Source organism: Cygnus atratus, chromosome 6 (genome assembly GCF_013377495.2).
Source record: "Cygnus atratus isolate AKBS03 ecotype Queensland, Australia chromosome 6, CAtr_DNAZoo_HiC_assembly, whole genome shotgun sequence".
Taxonomy (NCBI): Eukaryota; Metazoa; Chordata; class Aves; order Anseriformes; family Anatidae; genus Cygnus; species Cygnus atratus.
Window position 1 is genome coordinate 1,679,205 of NC_066367.1, and position 24,056 is coordinate 1,703,260.

General features: G+C 38.0%; 2 protein-coding genes across 4 annotated transcripts in view; one reads left to right on the forward strand and one right to left on the reverse strand.

Moving 5' to 3' along the window:
- Window positions 1–1,457: 1,457 nt before the first annotated feature.
- CCDC150 (coiled-coil domain containing 150) lies at window positions 1,458–11,061 on the reverse strand. Its single transcript, XM_050711642.1, is given in 12 exon segments — window positions 1,458–1,478; window positions 1,915–2,034; window positions 3,041–3,121; window positions 3,452–3,613; window positions 3,691–3,753; window positions 4,347–4,478; window positions 5,088–5,214; window positions 5,876–6,045; window positions 6,700–6,793; window positions 7,186–7,355; window positions 10,571–10,654; window positions 10,805–11,061. Coding segments are annotated over 10 exon segments (1,140 nt in total). The 5' UTR covers window positions 10,571–10,654; window positions 10,805–11,061.
- Window positions 11,062–13,497: 2,436 nt separating this feature from the next.
- The window catches only part of HECW2 (HECT, C2 and WW domain containing E3 ubiquitin protein ligase 2), a 181,584-nt gene continuing 171,025 nt past the window's right edge, over window positions 13,498–24,056 (forward strand). Inside the window, exons 1-3 of one of the 3 annotated variants that reach the window (XM_035536958.2) lie at window positions 13,880–14,064; window positions 16,246–16,318; window positions 17,116–17,228. The gene's annotated coding sequence lies outside the window, so the exon portion shown is untranslated. Of the gene's footprint in view, window positions 14,065–16,245; window positions 16,319–17,115; window positions 17,229–24,056 lie in introns of all 3 variants that reach the window. The other 2 variants (XM_050711418.1, XM_035536957.2) reach the window with 2 other exon arrangements.

Sequence of the window (24,056 nt, forward strand, 5' to 3'; positions counted from 1 at the left end):
TTTAACAGTGTGCTCAGCCACCCCTTGTTCCTTGGAACATCTGTTTGCTTCAAGGAGGTCTCTGAGTTCAGGTCTCTCAGACTTAGTCCAGACTACTATCATGTAAAGTCAAAGTTTAGGACCAAATCTTTGTAGAAGTAGGATGATCTAATCCTACCATGTCCTTGGGCTACTCCCAGGCTCCAGCTATATTCAAGTCTTCCCTCTGCACTAAACAAGTATTGCAAATAACATGTATAGGTTCCCTAGAGATAAGTAATACCACTGATTGCAGAAAAGCTGGCAATCAGTTCTGTTGCAGCAGATCAGAGTGCAACAACACCTGTACTGAAGCTACATTGTATTGGCAGGTCCACACAGAAGAGTAAGCCAGGGCAGAGCTGAACTGATTCTTGGTCAAACAAGCACAAAAGCTGAACATGTTATAAACATCTTCAACTTACTACGATGTAAGTCATCTATCTTCTTCAGGCACTCTTTTCCAAGTTTGTTATTCCATATTAAGATAGGTTAAACAAATTCCACGAATTCTTATGAAGGTATAACATCACACACCTAATGAATTCCTTATATGCACCTAAAATAGCCCAAGGCTTATGTTCTCTCATGACCCAGACATCATCTGTCATTAGAAGAAGCCAGTCCTGCCAGTTCTTCCCTGTCCTGGCCACGTCACCACCTAGCCACAGCTGCATGACACTGTCTTCAGCAATTCACCTGATCCCTCTGCAAGCCAGTGTGAGATGTTTTGCTAGCACCTGCCAGGCCTTATTCTAAAGCTGATAAAAGTGATGAAAGCAAAGATGTAGCAGATCAGCAGCATACAGTTTACAGTAATGATACATAAAGAATAATTGCTTTGCTATAAATAGTGGTTTTGTTATGGTCAGCCTCATGATGCAAAGCACCTGAGTCAAAAGGACAATCATGGTAGCTTGTCTCTCATGCACACATGCAGACACACACAGAACAATCCCTGTAATGTAGGTAAAAGGTATGAGGTAACAAACCAGAATTTACAATTTAAACAAGAATTCCTTGGTCACCTGTATATGTGTCCTAGGAGTATGTTTTATTTGCAATACCTTCTCAGTGATACAAAACTATCTTGGATAAGTAAGGTTCCTGATTCTTCTAGTACCTGGGTGCTGGCAAGGAGTCTCCCAGTGGCAGGTGATGCTCTCCCTGGGCTGGGAATCACCCAGTCAAATGAGCTCATTTCCTGCCCAGCTCACATAGGCCTTCCTGGTGCTGAGCTGGAGGTGTTGGGTCCTCATCCTGCTCTCCGGGGAGGTGCAAGGGGGAAGCTCTGGTTGCTTTTTCTCCTGGGGAAAAAAAATGCAATGTTTTATGATGCTGATGATTATTTGGGGGAGTCTTTATGATTACTAATGAAGAGGTTAAAGATTAATATGTAAACCTCTACAAAGCTAGTAAAATTATCTAAGAACTGCCAGTTATGGAGAAGGCTGATGAATCTACACAACCAAGGTAAGCACAGCTTTCAAAAGGGTTTCTGCAAAGGTTTGGAGGAGGGGAAGGAGAACCACTGAAACAGGTGGATGCTGAAAAAAAAAAAAAGCTAGCTGTTAACTTTCAGACAAGTATTTAGTTTATGAGCAGCAACAAAACATGAAGCATGTGCAATATAACTTCTCAAAGTATGGAAGTAGTACCTTGAAGCTTATGTAATTATGTAATTGCATATGTAATGTTTTTGCATATTTAATGCCTCCTTTGGCAAAAGAGGAGGAAACAAACTAAATTAGAATAGGAAGAAGGTCTGTCTTCCATCCATGTGTAAGGGCTAATAAAAAGTTTAGGCAACTGAAATTCTGACTGATGTGAGCTATCAAATACTTCCCTGAGCCTATTTTCTTTGCTCTCTGAAAAGAATGTGCTTGCATTTTTTACTATCTCCTTGGAGCTGCTGTCTTCGAAGTTCACTGGCCAGTGGTTTTTCAGACAATCTAGCTGCAGGCTGTCAAACTCTGATTTGAACCAGCGCTGGGCTTCTTTCAGGTTATTTGTCATCTAGGGAAGGCAGTGGTAATTAGAACTGCAGAGAGAACAGTTAATGCAGGCTGTGTTCCAGTTCTTGAGCTGTGTGAGAAAGGGCAGCATGGCATACAAATGTTTATTCAAATCTCTCTCCTGTACCTAGGGGTAGGAGCTGACCATAATGCTTTCTTTCATTGAGGTGAAGTGGGTGTAATAGAGACATCCTTGCTACAAAGCTGCCCCGCTTTTAGGAGAGTAATGAAGTCAATACAGTTCTCTTCAACACAGTGTAAAATACAGGGACATTGGGGAGAGAGGGGGAGGCTGAGTACCACAAACTCCTGAGAAATATCTGGGAAGACTAACTTTGCCAGAAAACTAACAAGTGCTGTCGAAACATTATCCTGCTATCAAGTTCTCTTTCTAGTCACAGAAGAGTACTTGAATTGATAAGACCTCAAGGTAGGGCACCTCCATTCCTTTTTAATTTTAATTTATGCTGGTTAGTACCCTATAAAGCATCTAAAACCCTAGATTTTCCACCTCAAACTACTATAGTTATTAACACAAGTTACAGTAATTTGGCTGCTGCTGTGAAGTAGTACAAGGATAAGGTGATGCATGGGCAAATGACTTCTCAGGGGATGGTGGTGAATGTGGTTTGGAATGATGTCACATACAAAGTGATGCAAGAGCAGCTTAGGGGACAGTTTACTTGGCCACACCACTTTTCTTTATTTGATTAAGACATATACCCTGAGCCCAATTTAAAAAAAAAAAAAAAAAGCTGAGGGAAGCTCTTCTTACAAGCTCTGCTAAACTAAATTCTTCACATAAGAGATGAAACTGTAATCTTAAAAGTAAACAACAAAAATAAGATAAACACCACTTAGTTACTTTGGAGTTGACAAGGTCAAGAATGTACCTCCTTCTTCACCAGAGACCTATATTTGAGATTCGAAGTTTTACTTGGTGCAAATACTGAAACACCAACTTGTTACTTCCAGTGAATTATAATTCTAATGCTAACTAGTCTCACCTGTTCTGACACCATACTGGCTTGTTTCAGTTGGTTTTCTATTTCCTCTTTACATTTCTTCAGATGTTGGGTTGTTTTTTTCTAGTATCTAGGTAGAAAAAGTAAAATTTTTCTAGGAATTTTTTCATGGTACAAATAAAAATCTGCAATATAGTAGAAGGATTCTCCAATTTTTACTGTAAATAACTTAAGAGATTTATTCTTTAAAAGAATCTCTCTAAAGTCAGCTATGTAGCGAATTTATGTTGTTACCCGGTCTTTCTAGACTGGAGCAAATACACTGAGATTTACAGGAACATCTCTGAGCTGGGATTCAGAGTCTTTCTACCATTTCTTCTACATCCCCAGGGACTTTACATAAAAATATTTCCATAGCTGTCTTGCCATATATTCATGCTGCTACCACTTTACCTGACGCTCATTTTCCAACTGATGCACTCGCCTTCTCTCCACTTCTAGCTGGGTCTCCAGCTGCCTGTTCTGTACTTGCACTTTATGTTGGTTTTCCAACAATATTTACATCTCACTACGCAAACTCTTCAACTCTGACACAAATTGTTGGATGTGCTGTGACTGGAGACAACACAAGAATTACATTCCAATAATTTCGTCAGATCGGTCTCTTCAGGGAACTGGTCAAGAAAGCTCACCTGTTCGTAATTCTTCTTCTGATATTCCTCCTTTATTGCTTCCATTTCTCTCAGTTCAATCTCCTGGAAGTTGTTGAAAGAGAAACAAAACGTCAGGAATTTCTCAGGATGTTACATTGGAAGTATTATTGAAGTCAAGATGACGCATGCCCCCTTGTGGAGATGGGAACAAGCAGGTGACAAAGTTGCCGAGGAGTTTAGATTCTCGCTTGGGATTAGGTACTAGTCAAACTGTAAATTTTACTCCCTACTAAGAATGGGAAGGGACTAATCACTAGACAAAGCAATCTTTGGTCCAGTCGATCATTAAATAGACTATCTACAAAACGATAAAGTATGTAAATGCTACTATAAAAAAAACTGGTGGGGGGACACAATAGGGCTCTGTGGCATCATACTGGATACAGGGAGCAGGGAGGGATATGACTGGAAAGGTTATGCAATTTCTATGCATAATAGCAATTTTATGCTATTGATCTGGTCAGAATTTTGGGGCAGAGTTAGTCTTATTTTCTGTCTCACCCCACTAAAAAGGGACAACAGCAGTCCTATTCAGTAGGAGAAAAAGGAGTTCTCAACTAGACTACCTGTGTCCATTGAAAAATGTGTACATTTATTCTCCCTGTGTTAGCCTTAGTGACCAGGCAACATTTGACTTGAGCTCTTTGGCTTTTTAGCTTTTCCCAGTAACTGGACAAAGTCTTCTCCAGCTCTATCACTTTCTGCAGCAGCTCCTTGTTAGCACAGGAAACTTCAGCAAATTTAGAGGATGAGCCTTGAAGAGCCTTCTTTAGCTAAGGGACAGGAAAAAGTGATTACACATTAACTGTAAAAATTAGTTAATTCTCTACAACAACAAGCAGAGCATCCAATTGATTGGCTATATCTGAAAAAAGCAACAGCACCCGGTGGTTTGACTTTTTTTTTAAATATCATTGTAACAAAGGAACAAAAAATGCATGCTGGGATCTGAGTTAATACTAAGGTCATGCTGAGTATTATGAGCCAGTCCACAAAAAACGAAGCAGCATCCATCCTATAGCATATCCTATAGCATATCCTTGGTGATTTCTATACGACATCAGACTATCCTTTTGAAGCCACTGGAATGATTGATATAAATGTTGACATCATGTACAATAAGGTACATAGTGTTGCAGGATATTCAGTGGGACACGGAAGAAGTTAGACAGTACGGACATTGCTGTGTGTGGCCACCAAGATGTCTGTCTACCACATAACAAAATTTGCTGTGAACAGGTGATGGATAACTCCATGATGAATGGAAAAGGAGATATTTGTTATGAGATGCTTTTGTTCTGATGAAAATTGGACATTGTAGGGCCTTTTTCTATGGAAGCCACTCACTGAAATCTTTTAACTATATCCCTTTTCACCTCAGTAGACTCTCGATGGGCAGCCTTCCTAGAAACCTCTTGTTTGGCATGGAACTGCTTCTTCAAAGTCTCTACGTTTTCTATGTGCATCTTTTCCTCAGTCTTAAGTTTTTCCATTAACTGCTCCCTTTAAAGAGAAGAGGTGAATTCAGTTATTCACATGTATATTTAGTAATGCTTTACTTTTTAAATATGTGAATAGGATAGAGAATTCCATTAAATGTTTTTTAGATATATGCTTTGCAACACTTGTTTAGAGATTGAAGTGGCTTTAAATATTTCATATTCCATTTATTTCCAAGGAGGTTTAAAATAGCTATACAAGGCTTTTTTTTTTTTTAAAAAAAAAACTTTGACGATTCCAGGAAATTAGATGGCTAAGCCTGTTTAGACAAGGATAACATGTATATTCAGACTGCACCAACACTTACTTGCTTTGAGGTTGTACTTACTGGTGTTAAGTTTGGATTAGAGGATTTTAACAGCTATCCTATGCTCTCCTTGCTCTACTTACTACAGGCCGCTTTAAAGTAGAAGTGATATCTGCTATCTTTATGGAAAAGGTGCTTTTAGAAATACCATAACGACCCTGAGTAAGCAGTACAGCAGAACAGGTTCAAGAGTCATTACAGAATTGAGTGGAAGTGCCCATTTCTGTAGCTCTGTGTGAGACTATCATACTGCTGGCTCAGCGTAGTCAATGCTGATAGATAAGAAGAACCATAAAAAGATCTGTTAGTAAAAAGTAATGTTTTTCCTCAGGTATAGTATCTTGGATCTGGTCGTACCTGCAGGCCATCAGCTGTTGATGCTCAGCTTCTTTACTTTTCAGGTCATACTGAGTGTGGATCAGCTTACTCTGCAGGACGTTATTGGCCTGCTGAACTTCTTCCAAACAAAGAGCAAGTGTCTTTTTGTCCATTCTAGCAACTTCTAGTGCCTTAGAAAGTGGTTCCAACTGTGCAGTAACAACAGATCAGATTTATATTTACCCAAACTAAAAAGTTTACACAGGAATATTTTCTTCCATTCCCAGTCAGTATCAGGTTACAGGAAGTAAGTCTGTTTACCAGCTGTCTCATTACACCTGTCAGGCACCTAGATGGGAATACTTATGAAGCCAATCACTAACTAGCTTAGTCAGAAAATCAGAACTTGTCATATAACCATGACTCCCATGGAAAAAAATGTTCTTTGGTTTGTGTTTGGGTTGTGAGGTAATTATTTTTAAGCTAAGTATTATGGAAGAGAGGGGGGAAGAAAGCAACTGCCTGGGCTTCCGTTCCTCCTGCTCCCTCTTCTTTCAAATAAGAAAAAATAAAAGGCTTTATGTATACTTCAGGAATCTCTGTCCATTTTCTGTATGCAGCTGTAAACTATAAAACCTTCACCTGTACTAAGGAATTTTTCTTTTCAAGAAGTTGCTTGCCACCTTCAGCACTTGGATAATGATTTTCCTGTTCCACAGCCAAAGGCTGATGGATTTTTTTTTTTTTGCCTCTGTTCATGTGAATGTGTCACGCCATGCTGTCCTCACCAAAAAAGAAAAGATAACTGTCTCGACCCCAAAAATGCAATGTTGATTGTTACTATTGAAAAATGTGTTCTCTACCTGGCTGCTGTGCTGCCTTTCCATGGCAACCAGTTTGGCTTTGTGATGTTCCAATTCCGTTTCTAACATCTGCATTTTCTGCTGACTCTGGCTTCTGAAAATGGAAATCAGATAAATAATGTATAAGTCAACTTGTGCACATCTCCTCTGATGTGGTAACTATCTTCAAGTTTGGAGCTCTAGCTTGACCATAGTAAGTTTTGCCTGCCACTGAAGTTAATTTTTTTAACCTTCTTTTCACAAGATTCATGATACCTGACAAGCCAAATCTTTGTAAGTGCAGTTCTTGCAGCTATAGCCACAAACATTCAGTGTATTTTGCTCATTATAGTATGATTCAGTGTGGCAGGAAAGAATATAGGAATTGTTCAGGTTAACTTCTCCTATACCTTGTTAGCCAGAGCATGGGAAAGGTGCCAGTCTTCCACTGAATCTGTCTTCACCACACTGCTGATAGACCAGAGAAACAGAATCAGCTTCATTTACCTGTCTTATCTGCAGTTGCTGATTTCAGCATCCTTGTGTCCCAACTCTGTTTGTACTGCATCCAGAACTGCCTGCATCTTGCTATGAGAAGCTAACGCGTGCTCCAGCATTGTTGTCACCTTACTGTTATTGTCCTTTGCTGCCTCCAGCTGACGCTGCAAGTTTGCCATCTGCAGTACAAGAAATCATCAGGCAAATTAACAGGAAAATCACCATTTACTAGTTTGATTCTTTTATAACTAACTAGTGCTAAGAGTATGCAATGGTTCTGATCACGGAAAGTGTTCCCTCCAAGTACATGAACTTTGTTCTACCCCTGTTTTAAGTCCAAACTGTGTGGTACTGTTTTTTGGAGAAGGTGAGCGGGTTGGTTTTGTATTTTATTTTTTTTATTGACAGTTCCACTACTTCTGAACTCTGGGCACCTAGGAAATGCCACAAATGCACAAAGCTAGGTTTCTCAACAAAATCAGTCGTTAATTCTTATTTTGTTTAGCCTAAGTTTTCACCTACATTGTTTTCAAACAAAAAACACATGAAAGACTTGGTCCTTGTCAATTTTCAGCCATTTCTTCATTGCCGTCAACTAGTCAATTGAAATTAGCTGTCTTTATAAGTTGCATGTCATGGTTTTCACTCACCACATTAAAGTTTCCTTTGTTAAGCCCAGTAGACGATGAAGTTCTCAAGAATCTTGGTGAGAGAATGGCTATTTTTATCCTCCAGTTTTTCTCCCATGTTCTTTACAGCATTTAACAGAATTTTCAGGCTGACCATAGGATTATCTCCACATTCAGAAGCAGAATTTCTTGAATGTTTGTATTGTTCAAAATGAACTCAGTGTGAAGTAGAGGGGAGAGTACAGGTACGTAAATTGGATTCCATAACTTCTTCTTTTGAGCCTGCAGCTGACCTAGCATTATGGTCAGAAGACTTCTGCTGCCAAGACCTTGCTGGGGATTTTTTTCTTTTTGGTGCCATTTCCACCACAAAATCCATCAGCTCTCATTGGCAGTGTAGATGAGAGTACAAGAAAACGCAAGAAATTAATGAAATATTCTCTAAACCACCTATTTACTATAACAAATAGATACTACGTTTTATTCCTAAGTTTACGTTAATTCTAGAAGATATTTTGTCTCATGTAAAATGCCTTAAGGCACACAAAGCGGTTTAAGCTCTCTTCTGTGATACTTTCCATAGCGTGTTACCCAAACCTGCACAATTTCCCTCTGTGTCTCAGTAGCAGCAAGACACAGTGCTGATAGAACTTCACCAGAAGTCTGTGCTTCCCTGACTGTGATGTCACCTGCCGTCGTAGCTCTGCAGTGCCACGGCAGTCCCCTGGCTCTAAGCACCGCCAGGGCTGTACCTGCTATGGGAGCTCTCTACAGCTAGTTCTCTGTAACCGAAAAGCAGCAGAACTGAGTGTTTTAACTCTCCCAAAATCTGAAAGCGTTCAGGTTATGGATTGCAACTATTAACATAATATCCAATTCCCTTTGATTTTCTGAGAGACCATTCTCTATGATGGAGAATTGAAGTAGAAGAGAAATATTTGATTCATTTTGCTTTCTGGAAACAGCAAAAATAGGACCTCCTGTTTTCCAGGCAAACGTCCTAAACGTGGCTATATCTTCTGTGTAATTTCTAGAGTACTGTATGTAGGTTATGGATATGATCAACAGTTTGTCATTTTCACCTTCCTTGTTTTTTCCAACAACATACATATTTTTTTCCCAACAACAAATGATATTTTGATCACTATTCTAACCTGTAAATTCAAATAACTGTCTCAAGATGTCTATTCACAAGGAAGAATGAACTTATAACAGTAACTGTTCTTTACAGACTCCTATTGCTTCTCATTTACCAAGCAAGCTCTTAACAGCAGACTCCATTTCACCATCTTGTATGTACAAGCTTGGTTTCACTGTCCAAGATAACACAACTCTTCTCTGTGCTTCTGTCCCTTACAACTTAGTGAACAGACTGAAGCAGAGTAACTACCTGCCTTACAGCAACATCGCTAGACAGGTATTGTTTGCCACTATTTGTTCTCTAACTGGAACTAATGATAAATCAAGAAGACTATCGTTATAGTCTTGTAACCTGTGTGTTTTCTAGCCTGAAAACATGTAATAAGTTTGCATGAAAATTGAAAAATTTGCATGAAGTTTAGCTGAGCTTCCACAGTTCTCATACTTTAATGAAAAAGTTCTGTTTTCACCTGGAGACTAGAATTCTAAAGTTAACATTAAATGTGTTCTCTGTTCTTCAGGAAAAGGTGTGTTGAATCTGATTTCTAATGGCTATGTTAGTATTAGTTAGTCTGACCCTAATTCTGAAGAGTAAGAAGTTCTCAAAGTTGTTTTACCTTAGTGTATTTGGTCTCTGTGGCCACAGTGCACTTGCAAAGCTCGCTATTATTTAAATGTGCATCTTATGAGACACTACAGTTCTTCCTCCAGCTTCTGCACTCCAGTTTTAAGAAGTGTGACAAAATAGCTCAGCTTCTTTTTAGCGAAGAAAGGGAAAAGCATTAGCTTGACTGCAACACAGAAGCAGAGTGATATAGCAATTCTTCTTTGCCCAGAGCAAATGTTTTATTTTTCTCAAGTCCCATAGTAGCATGAGCAGCAAGTGAAATGCTTTTAACTTATCTTTCCATGGAATTACTTCCAGATTAGAATTAATCACCTTGTTCTAATTTAAGTATGTTTTGGATCACTTTGTTCTGTCACTACCATGAGACCTAGGGCTATTGCATAAATGCAGCTTCTCTAATAACCACTACACATTCTGTGCTGTTTTTAAAAGAACCTCAGGAATTTCTGCACCACTGCCCCAAATTCATAGGTCACACTGAAGTAAAAGCTTTACCTCCAGCACCTCATTTACTGTCCAGCTAAATAATATTTAAGAAAGCTTATGTACACTGCTTATTTTTGCTTATCACCATGGTTTGCCTCCCTCCTTGTTAATTCCTATATTTCATAAAATTTTCCATGTTTCTAATCTTTCAACCAATTTTCTACTTGTATTTTTTTTAATGCCTCCTGGTGGTTCTTAGCCATTCAACTCTTTTTGTACATTAACTTATCACAAATCCTAGAGATGCTACTTCAACATCATCTTGCCTTGATCTATCACCCAAAGGCAGTAAGTGGTATGAGCCAGATCAAAGATGTTTTTTCTACACAATTCTCAAAAGAAAGTGTTTGTGTAGTGTCAAGCACATAAACAGAAAGACAAATAAAAGCTTCCCTCCAAATTAAGTAGTGAAGAGCTCAGGTTAAGCAGTCATATATTAGCTGAACATAAAAAAAATAAAAAATAAATGGAGTTTCCCATGTGAACTGACAAATAGGATACTGACGGGTACCTGAAGTTCTCCTTTGTCACAGGACAGTTTATTCCTGCTGTCAGTCACCTCTGCCAAGACCTGTTGTACCTGCTGCTGGATATACTGAGGAAAAAAGAGCAGAAATTACCTTTCTGTAAGAAAAATAAAGTAAAAAACAACAAAAAAGGGTGTTCAGTGTCCTGTCTCTCCCTGAATATTTTAACTTTTCCCTGTTGCTTCAGGTAGATATTTTCCATCCCTTACATGTCTTACCTGTTCATATGCCCATGCAGCCAAATGTTCCAGTAGCCTCTTGTTCTTTTTTTCCTACTTCCAATTTGTTCTTTCCCTGTGTTATTTCATTTCCTATTGTCGTTATCTGTCAAAAGAAATATTACATCATTGTTATCTAAAGTCTAGATTCAAGTGAATACTATGCATCTTCAGTACTGTTGATCAGAAGGTGACAAATCAACTCTGAAGTTCAAAAATATCTGCCGAGCTGTCCTGTCCTCATTCCCTCTTCATGCTCCAGAGAGGAGGCATTATAAGTCAAGATACAGAATTAGTAGGAAATAGGAGAGTGTGTCACATTTGCCACTACAATAGCAACAAATCATCTTTCTGAAAGCAAAACTGGTATGTAAATAAGAATTTTAGTTAGGAGGGTCCTAAAGCAGCCTTCAAGAAAATAACTTCAAAATAATTTTTTGTACCTGCTGTTGAAGATCTTCCTTTTCTGACAGAGACAAACAGAAACATAATCATGCAGATTCTAAAGGTGCAAAGGAATATAAATGTCCTACTTGACAGAGAAGCAGTCCTTCATGTCCTGTCTCTTGAAGAGGACACTTTCAAAAAAAGCCAAGTCAATTAAGTATTAGACTTTCCAGCCTTAAGCTTGGGAAATCATGAACAGTTATCTACTGACTGAATTTCCTTCACTAGAAGTTGTTCATTAGCTCGTGTTACCAGAGGGTACAAAGTGTTGTCTCTTGACCTGTATTTGAGGCTTCCTGGTAAATGTGCGGTCATTCCCCGTTGTAATCACTTGTTTTGTTATACTTTATTTACATTCTAAAAACAGTTGAAGAGGATTACCTGTACTTTTTCTGCAGTTTCTCTAAGGGCAGTCATTTTAGACTGAAGTTGCCAGTTCTCTTTGTGTTGTTTGCTAGAAGACAGCTGTGCATTCTAAAGGGCAATTAAAACAGAACATCCATTAAAAAATAAAAAATGTCATTTAGCCAGGCACTTCAAGCATATCAAGTTTTTGTCTCATCCCTATTTCCTTTAAGTTACTGCCACATGACTATGCACACTTTTAAGGACCAGACATGGCTCCTGTAGTGCAAGTCTCTTGCCAACATATATCTTAAAATAATAATCAGAATAGTACCTGCTCTAACTTTGCTTTTAAAGTTGTGGGTGACTTCATATCCTTCTGAGCTCAATTTTTTTGCCTCTGCTATAATTAATCTCGATGCTTCTGAACTTAAAAAAGGTCTTCCTACTAGAAGTGGTATAATTCCCAACACAAGGAATCCATTCCCAGACCTGCAAGACTTCACATCTGAGCTCACCTTTTACTTTATCTTCACTGAAACTTACTCTTTCAGAGACGACTGGCAGCACACATGGTCCATACAGCGGCAGTAAGCATATCTCTTCCCCCATTTAGTACTCAGCTGACCAAGGTCCGGATTTTTCTGTAGTACCAATAGTAATATTTCTCTCTTTTCTACGCAATACTTGTGCTGTCACAACTGTGTTTTGTGGTCAGTTGTCCAGGGAAAGCACTCACATCATTGTTTTGCTATTTCAACAGCATAAGAGAGTTAATCTTTCAATAAACATGTAGAGCAACCCTTAACTGATAAAATAATTAATAAAATCAGACATTCAGCCGTTAGTAGCCTCAGCTGCATTTGTCGACAGAAAAATTATGCCTCTAAAGCGTCGTACATTGGGAAGGCCTCAAGTTCTTCCCATTCTCATTTCTATTTAGCTATTTTCCTCGGCAGTGCTTGTTTACATCTTACTTTTGCTTCTTTGTCAAGCTGGGAATGATACAGTTCTTGGAATCTAAAGATTTAAAAGAATATCAGGACATGTTTTGTTACCTGTGTGGTAATTTAAAAAGGTGACATTTTGATTTAATGTTTTAGTTTAGTTATTGAATACGCCACAAACAGATAAGATTTCTAAAAATGCATTGTTCTTTGATACTTTTCTTTAACTTCAGTATTTCAGCAAAATTGCTTTTGAAAAATTTATTCCATAAGTTAACTGTATTATACTTAACTTTGGTGTGACTACATGCTTATTTTTAATCTCCTACATATACCAGCTCTGAGATTGCTTGTCTAGTGTGTATGAAACTAATTTGTCCTGAGTGTACAAATAGCCCATACGTGACTTTACAAGCTTTCGTGCGCTGACAGATAATGACAGGTCCCTGATTAAAACACAGATCTAAAAGTTGGAGCATTTTTGGTGGAATTTGAATCAACCTTCCCATAATAGCTAGCCTCTTATTCTGCTGCCTAGTTTACTGAAAAAAAAGAAGACAATTCAGCACGACCAGGGTAGGGAGCGAAATCTAGCCAAAATGTTACGACACCCAAGGTATCATTTGCAAAGATGAGTCAAAAGTTCTTTCAATTAACAAAGCCTCGATCAGCAGGAGTATTGGATACAGAAGAGAATTTGTATGCCCCACTTAAAATTGTCTCTTAAGAGGTACTTTAGTCATGAAGACTGAAGAATTAAGTCTCCTTTACTTTAGTTGATATGTACATTGTTGAGACGCACCGGGCGAGGGGCCCGCCGGGCGTTGTAGTTCCCGGGTTCCCGCTCTCCGCGCGGTGGCCCCTCACGCCGCCCCCGGCCCGGCCTGGCCCGGCCCCGCCGCCGCCGTCGCCGCCCCGCGGCCGTGCTGGAATCGCACCTGTGCGGGACACTGCAGTGGGTCGGCTTGCTGCCGGGGTGCCAACACGGAGCATGCCTTCCCGGGGGGCTGTAAGCCTTCAGCGTGCTGCGCTCGGTGAGCGTGCAATCCTTCGGTACTGACCAGCAGTCTTTCTCGGTTATGCTGTCTCCACCACGCATCTGAGGCGTTAATCTTCTTAAAAATGTACCACTGCAATCTGCTGAGTTCCGTTTTAATGCAGGGAGTGGACCTGGCTTCGTAGCCTCGTGGTTAGAACATACAGCAGTGAAACTGGAAACGTGCTGTCTGAAACACACTAAAACAATGCTGTGAACATTAAGCATTAGATACTCTGAGGACTCAAGTAAAAGTATTTAAGATATCCATACTAGAGATGTAAAACTTTCTTTTTCACTTTTGGCAGATCATCTGGCTTCCGAGGGGCTTGAAGCCCGTGCATTGAACAGGGCAGAAGAGCACCCGATTACCAGCAGCAGATGTTGTACCGGCTGCAGAACACCGAGGATTGGGCAGCATCCAAATACCTTTCAACGACCTCTCACTTGGGCTCATCTTTGTCTGAAACTTCAAATATGTTGAGGTAAAACACACCCGGGGTGAACTGGCGTGTAGAGTATGTTGAGATTTTATTGGAAATTAAAAGTAGATTTTATTTTATTTTTTTTTTTAATTTGAAGTCTATCTGTAGATGGCAGCAAAGAGCAGCAGTGTTGGAACATCTAAACTGTGGCTACACATTTTATAATTTGTGCAACTGCAGCTGGTGGATATCCATTAATACTGACAGTACCTTGTCTACTGGAAGGTGTCCATGGCGGGGGTAGGTGGGGGGGGGGGCTGGAATTAGATTATCTTTGAAGTTCCTTCCAACCCAAACCGTTCTATGATTCTATGAAAATTTTGCATTCTGTTGATGGATATAATTGGTTTGATTTTAAGATCTTTTGGCATTACTGTTTTGTTTTGGAGGAAGAGTTGCAGCTTTTCTGAGCAAAAAGAATGACACTGAAGATGGGTCTGCACTACATTTGATCACTAATGTGTGTGTAAAAAAGAGATTCTCAGCTGATGTAAAGCTGTCATTGCTCCACTTGAGAATCCGCACTTGGAAGACCTTTCCTGGGGGATGTTGCCAGGAGAATTGTGAAGAAGTGTGGGATGTGAGGGAATTTAAAGATCACCAGGGAAAAGGGGGATTATAAATGATAAATTAAGTCACTCTTAAGTTTCTCACCCAAAGTAGAGATGCATAAATAACATTGAATATTAAAAGTAATATTGTTTTTATTCTATAGTATTCAGGCAACTATTGATGTTGTCCTTAAGCTGTTCATTAATCGGAGCACATTGATACAATGGCAATGTCTAGCTTTATGCAGTAGGATACTGTGTATATGAAGTGAGAACATAAAAGAGCAACTGATATGTAGGTCAGATTGAAACTATATTTCAGAGATGCTTTTTGAGCGGAGGTAAGGTAGTAATATTTGACAGAAGGGTAGTTAATTCTGAAGGTACTGTATAAATTTTGAAACAAACAGATCGAAAGGTATTCTTAATTTGTTTGTACTGAAAGAACTGATTGATCTGAGCTTCTTCACATTCATTATTTTACTTTCAGAAGTGGCCGTATAGTTCAGTAAGAATAACTTCACATAAAAAAATGTAGGAGTAAGACGTATACATCAAACCGTCTGTAGCATGTTTTCCACAGAAAACTTTTTAAAAGAACACTGTGATCAAAGAAGTGAATGTTGGGTGCTGAAATTAAACAATTTTGTGTCCTTTTCAGCTGCAAATATCCTCCCTGACAGTTTCATGGTAGTCTTCAGAAATAACCTAAAATGCCGTTTTATTTTATTTTTAATAGTGTTTATACGGCAATAAGATTTGGGGCAGGCACCATGATGATGACAGACCTCCTACTTTTTTCTCCAAATCAATATCATCTCCATAGTTTGCCACCTACGTATATGCCTGGTGGAATTATCAGTACTGCACAAAGTTGCAAGCTGAAGTGGGATGTAAGCATGTTTTTTAATGTGTGGTTAATAACACTGGTGTACTTTTGTTTCTTACCAAAACACCAGTGCTTTGTGTGACATACAACAGATCACATATCTCAATAAAACTTTAAATTATACACATAATTATGACATTTATTTGTAAATTATACAAAAAAACAATATCTGATAATTTATATAACATTTTCATTATTTTAGCAGTTTTATGGCTCTAGCTTGTTGATGGCTCCAATCGGCTTTTCTGTCTTGTTTCCAATTTTTCAGGGAATAGGGTTTTCCATAGGCAGTTTTTCCATATTCTAACAACGCTCACTGCTTAAAGGTGCTGTTACATTTTACTTTCCTGTAATGTCATTTCCTTTAGTTTTAGCCTTTTTACTATTCTGATAATTGATAATTTCTTTTAATTCCGACTTTGATTTACCATACAGTTAAAGATAATTGCGTGCTACAACTGTCATTAATCAACAGAGTTTTATTCCAGCATGTTAGATACTTCCCCCACCATATTTTTGTCAATTTTTCCTGAATTCTGCTTTGCAGTAGAACTGAAGTCTTTGTTCAAGGTGGAGTCCTAAGCTCCCAGCACTTCTGTAATACTTGTAATCACAAAGACCTCTCTTTTGGATTCCTTGGGTTGTGTGAGAAAATGCTGCAGCAGTAGGTGGAACTTGCAAGTTTGAATTGAAAGGTGGGATAACTCGAATCTGCTAAATTGGATCTGTTTGTGCATCCAGGTTAGCATTCCGTGAAGGAAGATGCTTTGTAGGAGTAAGAGCCTCAGCTCCGTGGTCTATTCCTATCACTGCTGTAAGTTTGCGTTCTTCGAGTGTTGCTTTGATTAATTTGTCCTCTTCTTTTAGACTACCCCTTTTATTGTAAGTTGCAAGCTGTAGAAAGTGTTAGTTGAATGTTTCCTCTTCAGAACCATTCATGATTCCTCTTCGTCTTGTCTAGCATGTTTTATCATTAATGAGATAGTAAATCCAGAGTTTGCCTGGCCCATCCTAGTGCAGTCCATCATATTTTAATCTAAATCTTAAGCAAGCTTTTTTTTTTAATTATCATCCCTTGCACACTAAGAAGGCTCTCAACATAAATACTTTAAAAGCAGTGCTCCCTGGTCCATCCTTAAAAGTCTTCTGTGCTGTTAAGTCTGCAAAACTTAGTGAGAATTCAGGTTATCAGTATATATTATATGACTTTAATATTTCTCCTGTTTTGGTTTTCCTTTCAATGGCTTATGCAATCAGTATTTGAAAAACAAATGCACTAGATACATCATGTACAATGTTCTGCATATGAAAGTTTGTAATATTTTCTAAAAAGGATAAAAAGCAAAACTATTTGTCAGCCTTTTCCCCACTGCTTTTACAGACAGAGCAAATAGTATTATTCTCAAACTTTGTCTTAGTGAGTATTGAAATACTGAATATTAGTATTTCTTGTCTGCAAATGTGTATATGAGAAGTGTGGAACACTTCTAAAATAATTGGTATTTTATCTGAATTCTATTCATTCACTTGAATGAGGATTCAGTAAGATGACAATTTAAGTGGTATATTGATTTCAAATCTGAACTCTCACTTTTGGAAATTGGGAAACAGGCTACAGTGCACTCGACCAAGGGACAATCAATATCTGGAAAATGTGTCAGTTTGCTGCCCAACTCCTCTCTGAGAAGTCTGCAAAATTTGGGCTGACATCTCCACCTTTAGGAGTAAGTGAAAAATCCCATCGATTTAAATAAATAATGTTTTTATGGCACTCAGATTTACTTCAGCAAGTAGTTATTAGCCAAAGTACAGTGATATAATTTTTTTTTAACTTCTGTGTACAGTACTAAGAAATTAGGAGGACAAGAAACAGTGACAACATTTTGATCTCATTCCTGTTTCACTGAGCTATGGGAGCACAGAATCAGCTTCTGTTTTAATTACTTTATATCAGCTTATCAGTCCAGCCCTATATCTTCAGGGATTTAGCATGTAAAAACCTAATGTGGCAATGGACGTTCTTGCATTTTCACCTTTCTGAGACAAATGCCCCCTTTTCAGACACTAAACTAAAAGAATACTGAAATCAAGTGAAATCAGTGGCCTTGTACATGACAAATTAATACATAAATTTCAATAGATTTAAAGGCATATGATAAATCTAAATGACATCTAAAACACTCAAACATGATTGTCCTGCAATGACAGAAATGTTTTTCATTATTTGAATTGCCAGTCTTTGCATGTCTTCCACTGAAATCGAATGAAACCATACCAGGACACTTGGTACACTTATAGAACAGTGACTTACGCTCCTGCTGAGAAACAATATTTCATGTAAGCAGAGTACAGTGAATTCAGCCAGGTGTTTGAATCCATTTTAAACAGATTGTCAGTAGTACTCCTATGAACAGTAACATTCTGTATTTACATCTCTGTAACTCTCAAAAAATGTGAAACAATTGCATAAATTTGTGAAAGTGAAAGAAAAAGTCTGTTCTTGATATAATTCTGTCTCTTCTCATGCTTTTGGCACTGTAAATGTTGATTTTTTAAATGTAAGGAAAACATCATATGAAAACAAAAATATTTAGAATGTTTTTTAATGTTTTCTATGTTATCACTTTCCATATGTTTGGGAAAGGAAGGGGCCTCTGGCTATGTGGATGAAAACCTCAAAGCATGATCTGTATTATCATCAGTTTCAGTTGTTAACTCAATAACAGCGCTCTTAGTAATATATTTTTTTCTTATTTTTAAATTCAGAAGTTGAAAGCTTTAAATCCTACGTATGTGTTTTTTTATGAAATACAGTTAAATTCTGTGTAAGGGTTTGCCTCGTTTGCCTCTTGTCTTAATACCAGTGACACATCAATTTGGGTGGTCTGCTGGCTTACTTGTGAAGTGCAAGAGTCTCTAAGGGTAATACACTGACATGACAGAGGTACATGACTGGTATCACCTGCATGTTGTTGTTTTCAGTTTCTTACTGGAAGAATGACTTCCCCTGGAGAACATGCAAACAACAACACAGGAGAAACCCATTGGACAATAAGATAACAGGGATGCATAGGAAACGAAGGCATTGTGTTTTCTAGGAGGGACACATAGTATTTTAATTAACATTTGATTTTTGAGTTTGGGAATTGTCTGTGCAGTCCTTACAGGGAATGTTTTCTTTCTGAAATAATCAAAAGTCAGCATATATTTTGGGAAGGGGCTTTGTTGCGCCATGGTCTCTTTGAAGTGCTGTGCTATTTTTCTGCAAATAGCCAGGGACTGCTGCATAGCTTTACAGAGTGTGGCCCAGATCCTGGGAGCCGCAGACTGACATGTACTGTAAACCAAATGCATGCACAAATGGAGAATACAGTTTGCCTTTTTTTACTTCAAAATTCTTGTGTCCACTGTGTACAGAATTCATTCATCAACGGGAGCAAAAGTGTCATTTATGTGCTTTAAAATTATGGTAGTCCTGTACACCAGAGTCTGGTTATTATCTCTCAGAACAATTTGCACCAGTAGCAGTTATTAATGCAGCTAATGCTTTTAGTTATCTAGAGTAGCATGGTTTAATTGATACTAAAAAGTTAACATATTCAGCAAAATATATGTTAATTAATTTATTTAAGCTTTATTCTAATATTAGTTGATTGATTTTTCCCTAGTGGCTGTCATTTTTGTTGATGTACTTATGAAAAAGTGCTGGTCTCATTTAAAAGGCTCAAGTGCATTTACAAACAATGCAAGGTTTTTTGTACTTCTGATGGCGCAGTATTTAATTAAGTTAAAATGCAATTGCCTTGAATACTGGTTTATAAAATACTATTTCTCCCTTCAAACCTTGTTTCCTTAATGGCTGATGGATTTTGTATTTGTAATTCTCTGTCAAACTGCAACCAGCATCCTTGTAAGTGCTCAGAAAAGGTATTGATGACTAAACACTATTTAAAGAGAACACTGAAATTATTCTTCTAAAATTGACCTTGGACAGCCTGCTCACACCATCAAATTAATGTGCTTCTCTTGATATTCTGAACACAAAGAAATAGTCTAGCACTGGAGATTTTTTAAGTGGCTATTCCTGCATTTGGTACCACTCAGCTGGGCAAATGCATGTGCTGTTATTTGTGCAAATCTCCATCTTTACTATAGGCAGCTCTCACACAGGCCTTTTGCTTTCTTTTGTGTTTCCTTTCTGCAATGCTATACTGCAAGTACTACTGCTTTGGTTTTTGTTTTGTTTTGTTTTGTGTGGAATTCATGAGGTAACAAGAGGCAAACTCTTTGGGAATGTGGTCCCAGCAATTGTACTCATCTTCCATTCTTATTACTAAAACGAGTAGATTTTTAGTGCTTGGAAAGGATAAGAAAATGTCTTCTGAAGGAATGAGAAATTAACATTTTTGTATATGTAGGAGTTGCTTTCTGCAGGTGGTTGTTGAGGGTACAGCTTTGTGCTTGTACCAGCCAAAGCTCTTGTACAATTTTTCCAGATACTGACTTGTAATTGAGCCCACTGAATATTTATGGAAAAATCTGTGGTACTACAAACCCCTGTGCTGACTTTCTTTTTGTACAGGTGAAAGCAGAACACTGCTGTTAAATGAGTTGATTTATAGGAGGAAGATTTAATAATATGCCAAACTGAAAAGCAGAAAGCAAGACTTCCTTGCAGTTAATTTTATGCTTAAGTTTGGGATTGCCTGCCTTGAATCAGTTTCTAGTAATTCATGAAGTGGCATAGAAATTCTAGTCTTTGCAAATGGATACTTCCATTTCACTTAGTTATTGTTCACTGTAAAAAAAATAATAATTGTCAAATAGAATTATAACAATAAATGGTAGGTATGCTGGCAATCTGGGAGTTGTACCCTCTTTTTATGTGCATGGGACACTTTGGAATAGGATTTGTGTGATTATGGGAAGAATGCACAATTGCAGTCAACAGGGCAGTGTCGGACATTTAAGAAGTAGCACAGAGCTGGAATATCTTTCAGTAAGCAATAGGCTGCAGGATGCAATGAGCACAGATTCATACGTGTATGGGCAAAGTTACTGATTCATGCCAAATATAAGCTGAATGACATCTTGGCTTTTACTGAAGTCAGTAGCATTTGCTGTTTGATAGGACAGATTTTTTGTCCATTATATTTTGTAATCAGAATTCATAGCTATGTACACTAAAACTGTGTATAATGCTGTAATCTCACAGTGCAGTTTGAAGGTAATCACTATTCCTTGTAGAACTTGTGGTCAGAGACAGTATTGTGGTCGCTTGCTCTGATGTAGTACATAAAATCTCCTAGAAATGGCTTAGTCGTAATTCATTCTACTTTAGGGCAGAAGAATGGACTAGGCATCTATTAGTAAATGATAATTAAATATTAAGATACCAGACCCTGCTCGTATCCTAAACAGGAGATGATTCTGGCCTCATCATCTGTAAAGAATTGCAGTTAGAAAAAGCAAAATAAAATCTCATGCAAGTATATTTTTGTGAGTAGGCAGCTATGTGTTGTTGACTTTTGATGGGAAATGTCAGGAATTATTATAATTTTTCTAACGAATATTTTAAATGAAATAGTATGTATGGTAACTTTTCAATGTGTAAGACCTTGTTTTGCCTGAATGCTTATTATTTTTCACTTATTTTCCCACCGAAAAATAATACATTTTCCATATACTTTTTTTTTTTTTTTTTTCCTGAAGTAGTATCTGGTCTTTGGATTTTAAAAAAGGTTTGGAAGCAGTAGACTAAATGACCTCACTATATTCCTTCCCATACCTCCCAATAGATTTGAAAAAAGTCGAAAAGCTCTGAACATTTGCAGGGGAAATATTCTGTAGCAAGAATGCATCTTTGTGCTGCAGAACAGAAAAGTAGAGCTTGGTGGCCAGATGCTTGTGTAATGTCAAATATTTCATATCAGTGTATGCTGCTTTAGAGTCCGACACCAGAATTCTTGGTTTCTAGCTAAGGTGCTGTTTTGTGAATAACTCCAGTGAATAAATTACTGAATAACGTCCCTTGATACACAGCTAGCTAAGAATGTGTCTAGCAGCCTGTGACAGCATCTTACTGGGCGTAGAACAGCTGTGTTTTTGTTGAAGGAATTGAAGCTTCTTTACTGAACTATACAATGTGTGTAAAATGATAACCTTAAAAAAGGTCAGTGCCAGAGCAGCAGGCAGTTGTTTGCTGAGTCCCCCCCATTAAGGTAAATATACATTAATCTGTCAAGTCAAGAAATAGCATCTTCCCTTATCAAGAGTATAATGGAACACATTGAGAGAGGTGACGGAAGAGGAATGGCCATTGTTTGCAATGCCCCAGTATTACTCTGTAAACTATGTGAACACCTAAATGCTGTAAATGTACTTTTTGGTATAGTGCTGCTACAAATTTACAGTTCAAGTTGGCTTAAAGTATTGCTCCTAATTCCCATGTTACACTTGCTATGTTAGAAGTTATTTATTGTTCCATGAGGTTCACCAAACTCAGAGTATGGAGAAGCAGCACAACAGAAATGTCTGATAGTTTTATTGGAGTAGAAGAAGCTGTAGTCTAACATGAAAATATGAATTGCAATGGCAAGGTGAAACCTGTGAAATGGAAAAAGGAATAAACAAAACCCTTCTAACAACCCCCTGATCAAACCCTGCGGTTACAGTATTTTTTCCAGTATTCAAAATCAACGGAGAAAGTCTAATCCCTTTGTAGCAATAGCAACAGTGAAATCTGTTGCTACATTGAGATGATGACTGCAAAGGAATTAAGCTTTATGGATTAAAATATTGCAAATTATATTTTCATCTTTTTTCCAGTGAACTGAATAGATGTGCTTAAGTGCATTTATAATAAACAAACAAAGAAAAAAAAATGCTACCATCTGTCTATAAAAGCAGAATTTGACCATGGAGTATTAAATCAAATTTAAAAGAAGCTTTTACAATTTCACATTATTGGGAAACTCTGGCTTCACTATTGCCAAATCCTGTTTCAGGATTTTCATTGTAAACAACTTTCTTGTGACATTTCTATCTGAAGGAAAAAAAGTCATGGCCTACTTCAGTCTAATACCGTATCTGGGTTTGGGGCCAGCATCAAACAATGGAAATACACAATCTTGAATGAAAGTTCCCTCTTCTCCTATGCAGTCACAACTTTTTGTGTTCGAGATGTTGATTTCTTCTCCAGTATTTCCTTGAATAAAACTGCTCGATTTGTCCTGAAGGCCTTATTTCTTATTGTACTCTGAGCGCTGAATTCATGCGCTTGCCTGTTGTTTGTGAATTTAGGGCTGCACTTGGGTGTGATGAACATAAACCTACAAAGCATACAGCTAAAAGCAGACACAAAGTGCCCAGGGAGCAGAAAACAGTTATGTTTAGGTTGCAAGTCAGAGTAACAGCACTGTGCTTCCAAACAGAAGGTGTCTCCTTCCCTTCTCCCTTGCTGTCTCTCCCCAGTGGGATGACTGCCTGTCAGTCACATCAGCTCCTGTGCCTATGGGATAGCACGGGGATCCCATATAATGTGCTAACTCAGCAAGAAAATGTGCACTTTTCCTGGCCTGGTTCTCTGGTGTTTTAGTGACTCAAACAGCCTTTGCTGTGCAATTAGGCAATTGCCGAAGCAGATGCAGAGTAAGTGATGGGACTGCTTGAGGAGATTTGGGAGGGATTAAGGCCTCATCTTTCTGATGGTGGTGAGATGTTAACTGGGCTAAAGCTGTAACGTGAAACTGCCTTTTGTGGCTTTTGTATCACTGGTGTATTTTCATTCTAAAATTTAGAAATGCATACCCAAGAAAATATGAAATTATCCTCATTTGATTCAGGGATTTGAAAGTGTATTCTATATTTTATTAGTCCACAAAATCATGTGTTCTGGCTGTCTAGTTTTCTGGTTCAAAATAGCGAGTCCTGAATGCATTCCAATCAGGGACTGATGAATCTTAACTGAGCCTCAACCAGATGGTGCAGTTCAAAGGTATAAGCAAAAATGTGCTTCTGCTTCATTTTTAAGCCTTACATTAGTGTGCTTACCGTGGGAGAAACAACATTTCTTTTCCTGCCACTTTTTGTTCATGTCTCAACCTAGAACTTCTCAGAAACAAATGGACCTAATACTTATTTTAAGTACTAGCTTCAGCAAGCTTCTCCAAATCCTGTGTAATTTTAGGCAAATTAAGAGGTTTCACAAATATTTGCTAATGATATTCTCCAAAATATGCCAAGCTGGAATCACAAAGATTTTTAAGTGGTTACATTAACTGGAATATATACTTTTATATACACTTTTCAGAATTTCCACTTTTCTCTATATTTAGTGTCGTATGAGGGCCTACCTGCCTTTGTGGAAGTAATATTATAACGTGATATGAAAGCAGTAGTTTGATGCCTAAATAGCATTTATTATTCATAGGATTATTATGTGGAGACGATGTTTTCTGCAGTAATGTTGTTATTGCACTTCACTGACATTATGCAGACACATTTGATAATGGTGTGGTAAAGTACCATGAGTTAGCTATCAAGGCTAAACT